Source organism: Hyla sarda, chromosome 10 (genome assembly GCF_029499605.1).
Source record: "Hyla sarda isolate aHylSar1 chromosome 10, aHylSar1.hap1, whole genome shotgun sequence".
NCBI lineage: Eukaryota > Metazoa > Chordata > Amphibia > Anura > Hylidae > Hyla > Hyla sarda.
Window position 1 is genome coordinate 103,785,664 of NC_079198.1, and position 13,729 is coordinate 103,799,392.

The following is a 13,729-nucleotide window of genomic DNA, read 5'->3' on the forward strand; positions in this document are numbered from 1 at the left end:
TGTGGACCTCCAGATGTTGCCAAACTACAACTCACAACATGCCCGGACAGCCTTTGGCTGTCCGGGCATGCTGGGAGTTGTAGTTTTGCAACATCTGGAGGTCCACAGTTTGGAGGCCAGGGCATTATATAGTACATACAAAGCATCCAGTCGACACTGGTTCTCAGCTTTTGTATGTTTTTGAAGGTTTATTTTACACGCCTTGGCTCGTGCTATAATTCTGTATATCGTAGTCACGCAGTGCAGAAATCCCTGTTGTGTATAAAATGCTTTGAGCTGGAGATAATAAACTGTGTATATACAATACCGGCACTAGAAATAGAGCCTTTTACCCTGCGTTTGGGTCTTTTGTTCACTGACTAATCCTGTCCTTGTTGGTTTACTATTATCTGTTACCCTCTTACTCATCAGAAATCCAGTGTTGTCAGGCTGCCGAGCAGACGAGGAGCTCCTGCTTCCTCTGTAATCCCCTACAGTAGTAAGTAATCCCGCCGTGTGTTTGGAAACGTGGTTCAGGAGGCCAATGCTGTGTACAGCCAGGGACACTGGACGCTGCAAGATACAAAGATGAGGTTTCTGGATTCCTTTCTAATCAAAGCAATACTTCAAAGCTTCTGCCTCCACCATAAGAAACAGCTAGGGGTATGAAGGCTTTAAAGGTGTACTTTTTAAAATCAACTGTAGAAGTAAATTACTTCTATTAAAATTTTTTAATCCTTCCAGTACTTATCAGCTGCTGTATACTCCAGAGGAAGTTCTTTTTTCTTTTTGAATTTCTTTTCTGTCTGTCCACTGTACTCTCTGCTGACACCTCTGTCCATGTCAGGAACTTGTCCAGAGCAGGATAGGTTTTCTATGGGGATTTGCTCCTGCTATGGACAGTTCCTGACATGGACACAGGTGTCAGCAGAGAGCACTGTGGTCAGACAGAAAAGAAATTCAAAAATAAACTTTCTCTGTAGTACACAGCAGCTAAGTACTGGAAGGATTAAGATTTTTTTAATAGAAGTAATTTACAAATCTGTTTAACTTTATGGCAACAGTTGATTTAATTAAAAAAAAAAAAAAATTCCACCGGAGTACCCCTTTACCCTTTAATCAGGACCTTTTTTAGTTATCCTCTCACCACAGTCTTATTAGGTGCTGTTCATTTGCGTACCAAATGTACCAGCACATAGTGAAGAAAATTCCAAAAATGTTACAAGATATTTAACAATCTGGATATAGTACTGGTAAAGGCTAAATCCCAACATTTTACAAGATATTAGCAATCTGGATATAGTACTTGTAATGGCTAAATCCCAACATTTTACAAGATATTAGCAATCTGGATATAGTACTGGTAATGGCTAAATCCCAACATTTTACAAGATATTAGCAATCTGGATATAGTACTGGTAAAGGCTAAATCCCAACATTTTACAAGATATTAGCAATCTGGATATAGTACTGGTAATGGCTAAATTCCAACATTTTACAAGATATTAGCAATCTGGATATAGTACTGGTAAAGGCTAAATCCCAACATTTTACAAGATATTAGCAATCTGGATATAGTGTTGGTAAAGGCTAAATCACAACATTTTACAAGATATTAGCAATCTGGATATAGTGTTGGTAAAGGCTAAATCACAACATTTTACAAGATATTAGCAATCTGGATATAGTGTTGGTAAAGGCTAAATCACAAAATTTTACAAGATATTAGCAATCTGGATATAGTGCTAGTAAAGGCTAAATCCCTCAATTTTACAAGATATTAACAATCTGGATATAGTACTGGTAAAGGCTAAATCCCAACATTTTACAAGATATTAGCAATCTGGATATAGTGTTGGTAAAGGCTAAATCCCTCAATTTTACAAGATATTAACAATCTGGATATAGTGCTAGTAAAGGCTAAATCCCTCAATTTTACAAGATATTAGCAATCTGGATATAGTGTTGGTAAAGGTTAAATCACAAAATTTTACAAGATATTAGCAATCTGGATATAGTGGTAGTAAAGGCTAAATCCCTCAGTTTTACAAGATATTAACAATCTGGATATAGTGCTGGTAAAGACTACCAACATTTTACAGGATATTAGCAAACGGGATATAGTGCTGGTAAAGGCTAAATCCCAACATTTTACAAGGTATTAGGAATCTGGATATAGTGCTGGTAAAGTCTAAATCTCACATCTTAACCTTTGACTTGTAAAGAAATAAATAAGAAGCTCCCAAGTCGCAGACTTTTGCGCAATGTGAAGCCTGCTGTGCAAGTTCCCAGTTGCTGTGCAACATGTTGTGCACATCATTTCATTTATGTAAATGACAGGAAGCCCATGGATAGTGCAGAAAAAGGGTTGAAAAGCTCACACTCATTCCTACACCAGCTGGACACTGTAGTAAATCTGCGCAAAAATATTTTCAAGTAATAAAATTCTGCACACCAACCACAGATCCCCCCATTGTGTGTCAATTCTTTACTTTGCGATCATTCAGAAAACGTATCCTGATAATGTCACAGACGCAAAGCTCATTACAAGAGAAGAAAATGCTGACACACAGTGACCAGGCGTATCCCTGTGTTAGACACGACAGCACATTACATCGAAGTCACATAACCGAATGTGTGATTTAACTTAAAGGGGTACTCCGCTGCTCAGTGTATGGAACAAACTATTCCGAACGCTGGAGCCGGCATCGGGAGCTCGCAATGTGATAGCCCCACTCCCTAATGACATCACACCCCGCCCCCTCAATGCAAGTCTATGCGAAGGGGCGTGACGGCTGTCACGCCCCTTCCCATAGACTTGCATTGAGGGGGCGGGGCGTGACATCATGAGGGGGCGGGGCTATGACATCACTAGCTGCCGGTTCCAGCATTCGGAACACTTTGTTTCAAACGCTGAGCAGCGGAGTACCCCTTTAAACTTGTCGTGTGACTTTGTTCCATTACATATTGGCTCAATTTACATTGAGGTGAGTGCTGGCAAACTCACATGTGACTTTTAAGCTGCGGTGACAAATTAATCGAATATGGATTTTAGGCACCGGTTTTTGTTGCAGACACATTATGTTGCATTTGGGGGAGATTTATCAAAACCTGTGCTGAGGAAAAGTTGCCCATAGCAACCACATTGGTAATGCTTGTATTGGTATCATGTCGTGTGGTAGGTTGAGCAGCATGATAAATGCACTGGTCTGGCGAGGGATGTGTCGCCAAACATGACCAGTTTAAGAAGCTCTACCCTAGTCTATTAGTGAGTAGAGAGACTACCAATGGCCCCTCCGGCTTTTGTGGGCTTATTGCCCCTCATTTACTATTGCAAACCCGACATGTTTTGTTTGGTTGTGCGCCAGATTCTGTCGCATTGTGCCAAAAATTCTGTCTGCACCAGATTTTGCACCAGAATTGAAAAAACCCCGACTAGCTCTCCATTTTGCTAAGAGAACCCCCAAAAAGGGGTGTGGCCACCAGGGGAAGGGGCGTGGTATCCGAAAAGGGGCGTGTTCCCGACCTTTCCACAAAAACCCAACATATTTACTAAGGTTTCCACAGAAAACGTGGTGGATTTGAGCTGAGGAAAACCCTACAGGTCAGAGCATGTGTAAAAAAAAAAAAAAATGTAGGGAAACCTTAGTAAATACCGTGGAAAATAAATTGTAGGGAATACAAACCCACAAAGAAACCTACACAACACAACATTATGTCCATCCATACATAACACGGACAGCACATTAACCCCTTAAGGACCCATGACGTACACGTACGTCATGAGTCCCGGTCCTGCGATATAACGCATCATATCGCGGCGGGCCCAGCGTCATAGTGAAGCCGGGACCCACCGCTAATAGCGCACGGCACCGATCGCGGTGCCGCGCGCTATTAACCCTTTAGCCGTGCGCTCAAAGCTGAGCCGCGCGGCTAAAAACGAAAGTGAAAGTGCCCGGCTAGCTCAGGGAGCTGTTTGGGATCGCCGCGTCATAATGTTCGGCATCCCGAACAGCTGTAGCACAGGAGGAGGTCTTCTTACCTTCTCCTGCGCTGTCCGATCGCCGAATGAATTCTTCAAGCCTGAGATCCAGGCTTGAGCATTCAATCGCCGAAAACACTGATTGATCCATCGCCATAGGAATGGATCAATCGGTGTAAAAGATCAGTTAATGCAATGTTATAGCCCCCCCTATAGGAGCTATAATACTGCATAAGAAGTGTAAAAAAATCATTAACCCTTTCAATTATCCATTCCCCTAATAAAAGTTTGAATCCCCCGGCATTTCCAAGAATAAAAAATAAAAAAAAACAGTGTAAATAAAAATAAACATGTGGTATTGCCGCGTGCGGAAATGTCCGAGTTATAAAAATATACCGCTTTTTAAACCGCACGTTCAATGGCGTAGGCGCAAATAAATTCCAAAGTCCAAAATAGCGCATTTTTGATCACTTTGTATACCACAAAAAAGTGAATAAAAAGTGATCAAAAAGTCTGATCAGAACAAAAATGGTACCGCTAAAAATTTCAGATGACGGCGCAAAAAATGAGCCCTCATAGCGCCCTGAACACAGAAAAATAAAAATTATAGGGGTCAGAAGATGTCCATTTTAAACGTATACATTTTCCTGCATGTAGTCATGATTTTTTTCTGAAGTAATACAAAATCAAACCTATATAAGTAGGGTATCATTTTAACCGTATGGACCTACAGAATAAAGATAAGGTGTCATTTTTGCCGTAAAAAATGGAAGCCCCCAAAACTTACAAAATAGCGTTTTATTTCATCAATTTTGTCGAACATTGATTTTTTTTTTTCCGTTTCACCGTAGATTTTTGGGTAAAATAACTGTCATTACAAAGTAGAATTCATGACGCAAAAAATAAGCCATCATATAGAATTTTAGGTTAAAATTTTAGAGTTATGATTTTTTAAAGTTAAGGAGGAAAAATTGAAAATGAAAAAACGGAAAAAGCCACGGTCCTTAAGGGGTTAATTTCCTTGACAGCCATGTAATGCTTCTTTTTACCAGTAGAGGCACTGCAGAGGAGCTAAACACTTCAGGCTTAGTTCCTCCCCAAATTCCAGCTGATCACCAGAAATACCACAAGCAGACACCCTGTGACCAGCTTATCATCTATTGACTTTCATGTTAAAAAGAGGTTGTCTAAAGCAAAAGACCCCTTTCCTTTTTATTGATTTGTATTATTATTATTATTATTATTATTTTTTGCAACAGCTGGAGTCACCCTGGTTGTGAAATGCTGATATAGAACATGATATGCTGTCTATTGCTCTGGTTACTCTTGTTTTATATACTGTTACCGCCATTGCCCCCTGCTGGACACTTGAAACTTTACACGTAGTTTAAAAAAAAATAAATAAATAAATAAAATTAAGTGACTTCTATCAATTCCCACTTATTTTACAAGGCAACAAATAATTCCATGTCCAAAGTACACACCGGGGGTCTTTAGAGCATAGATTTTCACTGAGCCATGATATCTGGAATCACAAGTTAATTATTTTAAATTTAAACTGAAAAAAATAAAATAAATAAATAAATATAACTAAATTGATTTTTTTATTTTATAGGTAAGGCCAGTGGTCTCCAAACTGTGGACCTCCAGATGTTGCAAAACTACAACTCCCAGCATGATGGGAGTTGTAGCTTTTTCAACATCTGGAGGTCCACAGTTTGGAGACCACTGGGTAAGACAGTAGAGGGGAAACCCCAGTAATGGAGAGAGAAAGAGGTTACAGTCTGTAGATCACTCCTCTAGGCCTGGTGTGTATAGATGTGGCCTTATTCTCATAGCTAAATTCCAAATGTATTATTTTTATATTAATATTTATTATTATATTATGTATTATTTATTATATATATATTTTTTTTTTATTATTAATTACCGGTAATTTATATATTTTTTTAAATATACAGGGAAAAGTAGAACTTAATTTTAGGGACTAACTATACTTTATTTCGCCCTTCATGTTGCAAATATGTAAGACACATTATTATTTTGTTTATTTAAAGGGGTATTCCTATCTGGACGTTTATGGACTATCCACAGGGTAAGTCATAAATGTCTGACAGATGTGAGCTCCATCTCCATTGGCAGCAATCAACTATCAGACATGGATGTGCCATAATTGTCAAGATCAGTGTTTCCAACAAGGGTGCCTCCAGCTGTTGCAAGACTACAACTCCCAGCATGCCTGGACAGCTGTCTGGACATGCTAAGAGTGATAGTTTTGCAACAGCTGGAGGCACACTGGTTGGGACACCTTGGTCCAGATCGCAAGACCTCTTTTTAAGGGGGTTATCCAGGAATACAAAAACAGAGCTAATTTCTTTCAAAAACAGCTCCCTTTGGTCTCCAGGTTGGGTGTGGTTCTGCAGCTCAGTTCCATTGAAGTAAATGGAGCCAAGTTGTAATACCACACACAACCTGGGGACAGACGTGGAGCTGTTTTTGAAAGAAATTAGCTCTGTTTTTCTATTCCTGGATAACCCCTTTTTAAGATTATTTTTCGACTGGGAATGACCTGCAAAAGAAATCCATCCATTTGCCTTATTTGGTGTATAAAGCATCTGTACTATTGGGCAGGTTTATAGTTTTATGTCCAGGTTACACAGTGGATGTATTGGCGGTATAGTTTTCCCAGCTTCTCGCAGTGACGCACTTTTTTTGTTTTAACATGAGCGGTGATGTGTCAATAGCCATGATGTAATCCTGTAACCACCCATAATCTGGGTAATGGGCTTATTTTAGACCTTATTTTAACGCACATCAAATATTATAAAATCTTTTCAGCGATTACGGAATACCAGAGGCATTACTTCCTGGATGTGCCGGCATGTTTTACACTTCCTTACAAGGGGTGTGTCATTTTTGGCTATGCTCCTGTCCTCGGCCTTTTATGGTGTCTTTACCTGTTAAGGTGCCTCCGATCTGCCCTGTTAACCAAAGCTGATGTATAAAATCCCCTGTAAGAGTCTGTCCAGGTAAACATTTGCACTCCAACCATGAAGCACTTTTATCCAACGCATTTCAGGGCCAATGGTGCCTCTGCTCGTGCATTTTTCTTTGATGGGTGAGTGCATCTGGTGGACACTAGATTTGTCTATATAGTTGTTGTTTTTTATATTTTATGCCAGATTATGTATCTAATTTCTTCTACTTAGTTTGCACAGTCTCTATTATACCATGCTTTTAATAATAGGTGGTCTTTAAAAAACAAACAAAAAAAAACATATGTTTCTGGAGACGGCCTAAAAGAAGAAAAAATACATACTTTTATACCTTGCTCCTCTGAGGCTTCCTCTGTAATGTGATCAGGTACCTCCCCGGCTATGGCTCCTTCCAAGAAGAGCTCTCTGCAGTGAAGGTCTTCTCAACCAATCACTAAGTGCAGCTGCGTCCAGCCTCCCTCAATGATTGGCTGAGCGAGAACTTGTCTCAGAAGAAGGAAGTAGCTGAGGCTGCCAGGACTGAGGTAGGTAAGTATGTGTCGTTTTATCTTTGTTTGTTTCTTTTGGATTTTTTTTGTTATTTTCAGTCCACCATCAACATATGGTGGACTGAATATGACGTCTCCTGAATTTCCATATAATTTGGGGGGAACTATTGCCCCTGTACAAGGTTTCTACATCATCCAGGAAGGGGATTATTTACTGTAAGAGCTGTGAGACTATAGAGATTTATTGATTTCTTCTACATGAAACTTTCCTGAACAACAGTATTACAAACTGAGGTGGATGCTGGAGACAGACGGGCTTTTAGGCCGGCCACCATATTACAGTCTCTAATAGGATTTTTTTTTTAAATAACCTCATTAAAGGGGTACTCTGGTGGAAAATGTTTTTTATTAATTTTTTTTTTTGGTTTTTTTTAAATCAACTGGTTCCAGAAAGTTAAACAGACTTATAAGTGACTTCTATTTAAAAATCTTTACCCTTCCAGTACTTTTTAGCAGCTTTATGCTACAGAGGAAATTCTTTTCTTTTTGAATTTCTTTTTTGTCTTGTCCACAGTGCTCTCTGCTGACACCTGATGCCCGTATCAGGAACTGTCCAGAGCAGCATAGGTTTGCAATGGGGATTTTCTCCTGCTCTGGACAGTTCCTGACACGGACAGAGGTGTCAGCAGGGAGCACTGTGGACAAGACAGAAAAAAAATGCTAAAAGAAAAGAATTTCCTATGAAGCATACATCTGCTAAAAAGTACTGGAAGGGTAAAGATTTTTTTAATAGAAGTAATTTACAAATCTGTTTAACTTTCTGGCAACAGTTGATTTAAAAAAAAAATAAATATATATATATATATATATATATATATATATATATATATATATATATATATTCCACCGGAGTACCCCTTTAATATGTGGAGATTGTCCCTTGCATCAAAAGGGCTGTTTTGCCTTCTTCTGGACCAACACAGCAGTATAACTGGTCAAACAGGAGGGACTTGTGTCTTTGATTAACCTCATGAAAGTATCCAGAATTGCGCCATAATGATGATCTCAGTAAAATATATGGTTCCTTCCGCACATCATACATTCCTGGAATTCCAGTGGGAAAATCCTCAGTTATACCAGTATAGAAATGACGTGTGGGAATCATGACGCCCAACAATGGGATCTTCTAGAAAGCTTCTCCTTTACTTCTATTTGTATCCCAATTACTTACTTTATTTTTTTTTAATTTTAATTAACTTTTTTATTTTTTTATTTAATTTTTTTAGCATTTGTAAAAGCCGCATGCATTTTTACAGCAGATAGCTGCCGTTTCGCAATACGGATATTGGCGATGTAGTCTAGACAGATTTTAAAACCGGTTGCCAGTAGCGCGTTGCAAAATTGCAGCAATATGTGGTAAAAAAATAAATGCATGCCCCCCCCCCCCCCCCCCCCCAAAAAAAAAAAAAAAAAAAAAGTTTTTAAAAAGAATAAAAAAATAAAAATACAAAAACAAATGATGTAATGAACCCAGTCTAAGGCAGTGTTTACTGCTTGTGACATTGTGTTTCTGCTTAAGCAATAAAAAAAAAATATATATATATATCTAATATTTTTTTTTTTTAAATATAAAACAAAATGCATTTTTACATTTTACTTTAGTACAGTAGACTCCAAACTGTACACCTCCAGATGTTGCAAAACTTCAACTCCCAGCATGCCCGGACAGCCGTTGGCTGTCCGGGCATGCTGGGAGTTGTAGTTTTGCAACATCTGGAGGCCTAGGCTGTAGTGTGATGAAATTGCAACATGTGAACATAGACTTATAGTAACTTCCAATAAAGAGAAGTTGATGTCACCCCTGTAGCTGGTCTCCAAACATCTATGCTTAAAGGGGTACTCCACTGGAAATTATTATTATTATTAATTATTATTATTATTATTTTTTTTTAAATAAATCAAATGGTGCCAGAAAGTTACACAGATTTGTAAATTACTTCTGTTAAAAAATCTTAATCCTTCCAGTACTTATCAGCTGCTGTATGATCCACAGGAAGTTCTTTTCTTCTTGAATTTCCTTTCTGTCTGACCACAGTGCTCTCTGCTGACACCTCTGTCCATCTCAGGAACTGTTCAGAGCATGATAGGTCTAGTTTCTATGGGCATTTGCTCCTACTCTAGACAGTTCCTGACATGGACAGAGGTGTCAGCAGAGAGCACTGTGGTCAGACTGAAAGGAAATTCAAAAAGAAAAGAACTTCCTGTGGACTATACAGCAGTTGATAAGTACTGGAAGGATTAAAGGGGTATTCCAGGAAAAAACTTTTTTATATATATCAACTGGCTCCAGAAAGTTAAACAGATTTGTAAATTACTTCTATTAACCAATCTTAATCCTTTCAGTACTTATGAGCTTCTGAAGTTAAGGTTGTTCTTTTCGGTCTAAGTGCTCGCTGATGACACCTGTCTCGGGAAACGCCCATTTTAGAAGAGGTTTGCTATGGGAATTTGCTTCTAAACTGGGCGTTTCCCGAGACAGGTGTCACCAGAGAGGACAACCTTAACTTCAGAAGCTCATAAGTACTTAAAGGATTAAGATTTTTTAATAGAAGTAATTTACAAATCTGTTTAACTTTCTGGAGCCAGTTGAGAGAGAGAGAGAGAGAGAGAGAGAGATATTATTATATATATATATATATATATATATATATATATATATATATATATATATATATATATATATATTATTATATTATTATATATATATATATTATTATATATATATTATTATATATATATATATATATATATATATATATATATATATTATTATTATATATATATTATTATATATATATATTATTATATATATATTATTATATATATATTATTATATATATATATTATTATATATATATTATTATATATATATATATATATATATATATTAATATATATATATTATTATATATATATTATTATATATATATATTTATTATTATTATATATATTATTATATATATATATATTTATTATTATTATATATATATATATATATATATATATATTTATTATTATTATATATATATATATATATATTTATTATTATTATATATATATATATATTTATTATTATTATATATATATATATATTTATTATTATATATATATATATATATATATATATATATTTATATATATATATATATATATATATATATATATATATATATATATATATATTTATATATATATATATATATATTATATATTATTATAATTTATAATTTATAATTTATAATTATTATATATATAAATTCTGGATAACCCCTTTAAGATTTGTTAAGTAATTTACAAATCTGTTTAACTTTCTGGCACCAGTTGACTGAAAAAAAAAAAAGTTTTCCAGGGGAGTACCCCTTTTAAGATGATTGTAAGCTCATCTGCCAAGGTCCTGAACATGAATGGGAAAAATACATGCATGTTCCCTGCAGCCTGCGACTCACTAGCTTGTAAGCATATGCTGGGAGTTGTAGTTCTCCAGAACTAACCTGAAATAGGTTACAGGTTGCTTCGGAGGAGGCCTTACAGGTGTGAGGGATGGAGGACGGAGTTCATATTACCATGGCTGATCGGACAGATGACACCAGGAAGTGAGGATGTGTTTATACAGTGAGTACATCTCCTCCCCTCCACCTGATCGAAAAAGCCGTCCTCCTCCGATGGGGCAGGATCAGCATTATGTAATCATGTCAGCATGTCTTAAGAGGCCGTGCCGTGGCTGCCTGCCATTCTAATACCTGGACAAGCCCTCCTGAAACCTTCCCGCCTCCCCCTCCCTCCTCCTGCATTGTCTGACTACCTCCTCCTATAAACTTGCTGAGCTTTCGTGAGAAGCCACTTTGTACCTTTGAGCAGAGACTCATTGACTTCTCCAAGGAATAATTTTTTTTGCACAAGGAGCAGCCTATACCCCCCTCCCATCCCTTGCCTTGTAAGTGGAATGGCAGAACTCTGGACGGAGAAGACCCAGCAAACTTTGCCTGTGCTGCAACCATTTAGCAACACGTGAAAGCTGGTTTCACTTAAGCCCCCCGAGATAGAAGACCGCATCGAGTTCCGTCTTAGAAATGACTTGATCTGTAATTGACATCGGCACAGAAAAGACGTCAAGACGTCTAACCCCCCCCCCATCCTGCTTCTCTATTATTATTCATCCATTCCGATCTCTTCTACGATGTCGTCCTGCCAATAACATCATCACCGGGAGCTTCTAGATCGACCCCTTCTGTGATTTATGCAAGGCACCATGAAGATTTTTGACAACACGAAGCCTCGAAACCTTCCCCGGCATACCTCCCAGTGGTCAGTATCTCCATTCCGCGCCCCCCTCTGTTGCGCCTCAGGGTACGGTGGGGGTGGTTGTGCTTTATCAGCATGAATAAGTACAAAATGTGAGCAAACTTTGTTGAATTGAAACGGAATACACAGATACCAGGGCAGCTTTCCAAGCATGTGTCCCCGCTGCCTCGGCTCTGCTTATTCTGCAGTTGTTAGAGAACATCTGATTTCACCAGAATTTCTACTACTGAAAAGGGATGGGCAGCAATGTTTGTATACTTTTGTGTGTATGTGTTGTTTGCCGTTCAGTGTTTTTTTTTCCTCTCTATTCTTCTCATAGATTCGTCATGAGATTTATTTATTTTTATTTATTTATTTTTTGTTTTACGCTCTCTGCTTTTGGTGTGGATTGTGCTGTTTTATCTGCCATGTCTGGATGTGCACGCTGCCGGGACAGAACGTTGTTGGGATTGTGTGTGTTTATGCACAGAAGAGCCGGTTCTGAGCAGCTCGTCCCATTACACAGCGGTGGTGCACCCTTCTGTTCTGCAGATGTAGCAGAGCTGAGCGTATGTAATGGTTTGCATTGTGTACTATGATTTATTTATTGATAGAAGATTCCTTGGGGTCACAACAACTTATATATATTTTTGTAACTTAATTTAAAGTATTTTTATGATGGGATTATTATAGGACTTGAGATTTACAGGGTAAGGGTGAGGAGAGAGCCCTACAGGTGTGTGCAGAGTTATAAGCTGCTCTCACTCCACTGGGTCAGCAAGGGAATTTCAGTTTGTTCTATAAAGTTTTTTCTTTCCTAAAAGTCTGAGATTTAGGGGGGCAATTTATCAATGGTGTGTGTGTGTGTGTGTGTGTGTGTGTTTATTTTTATTTTTTATAGAAATATTTATTTATTATTAATTATTATTATTTTATCATCATCATTATATATTATTTAATTATTAAGCTTAGTGGTCAGGCAAGGGAAAACATAGTGGGTGGGAATACTATTTTGTAGATGCCAGTGTGCCTCCAGCTGTTGAAATACTACAACTCCCAGCATGCCCAAACAGCCGTTGGCAGGAAGCTTGTACCATAGTGTGAACGGATCCTAACATTTGTGTGTAAACTTGTGTGTGTCACCATAATCTTTATTTTCTTGTTACTGTCCTGTTTTATATGACATTACACAACTTATGCCAAACATATCTCTACTCAAAAATATAAGTTTATTCTAGTCCGTCTAAGACATTTCAATTACCGTACTGGTTAGGAATCCTATTGATAATTTCGCTTAACCAAAATGCGGTAAACTTCTGTATGTATATGTCATACAAGGTAACAACCATTCATTTCAAAGAAGCTTTTTTTGCAGGACAAAAAAATACATTAACATTGTGAGGGAAATAAGGAAATGAAGGATAGGGTCCCCTGGGGGTCAGGGGTGCAGGGCAGCAGGCAAACTGCAGAATGTTCTCCCCAAGACTCTTTATATAGTTTCCTGTAGTATAGAGCAGATTATATGGATGTTAGTGCATGTACTGTTATAGGTGTGCAAGCGGTAGATCTCCTTCAGCAGCTGGGAAGCAGCAGGTGGTAGATCTCCTTCAGCAGCTGGGAAGCAGCAGGCGGCAGACCATTACTGAAGAAAATTGTATTGGAAATCTCTCTATATCAGTTGTTTGTTGTATCACAACCATACTGCGGCGTGCTTCTGCGTCTGCTCCTGACACTGAGCCGCTGCTGGTGCTGACATGAAGTGCAGCTGTTTAATCCTATGTATACAGGTCTCCTTCATATCTGCCTTTTGTCTTACACCAACAATATCCGTGACAATGATACTTAATGTCATATCCAGAACAGGCCTCTATTACACTGGGAAAGCTGAGTAACAAGCATTATGGATTGTCTGCCAGCTTTCCCGGTGCCCTGAATGGCAGAGC

General features: G+C 37.9%; 1 protein-coding gene across 4 annotated transcripts in view; it reads left to right on the forward strand.

Annotated features, from left to right (window-relative positions):
* NADK (NAD kinase) overlaps positions 1-13,729 on the forward strand; it is a 98,907-nt gene that overhangs the window by 61,132 nt on the left and 24,046 nt on the right. The window contains exon 1 of one of the 4 annotated variants that reach the window (XM_056542734.1): positions 11,338-11,810. The exons of 2 other annotated variants lie outside the window; for them this stretch is intronic. In XM_056542734.1, the coding sequence (XP_056398709.1) occupies positions 11,743-11,810 (68 nt within the window). In that variant the 5' untranslated portion in view covers positions 11,338-11,742. Of the gene's footprint in view, positions 1-11,337; positions 11,811-12,038; positions 12,074-13,729 lie in introns of those variants that run through there. One more of the 4 variants, XM_056542735.1, reaches the window with a different exon arrangement.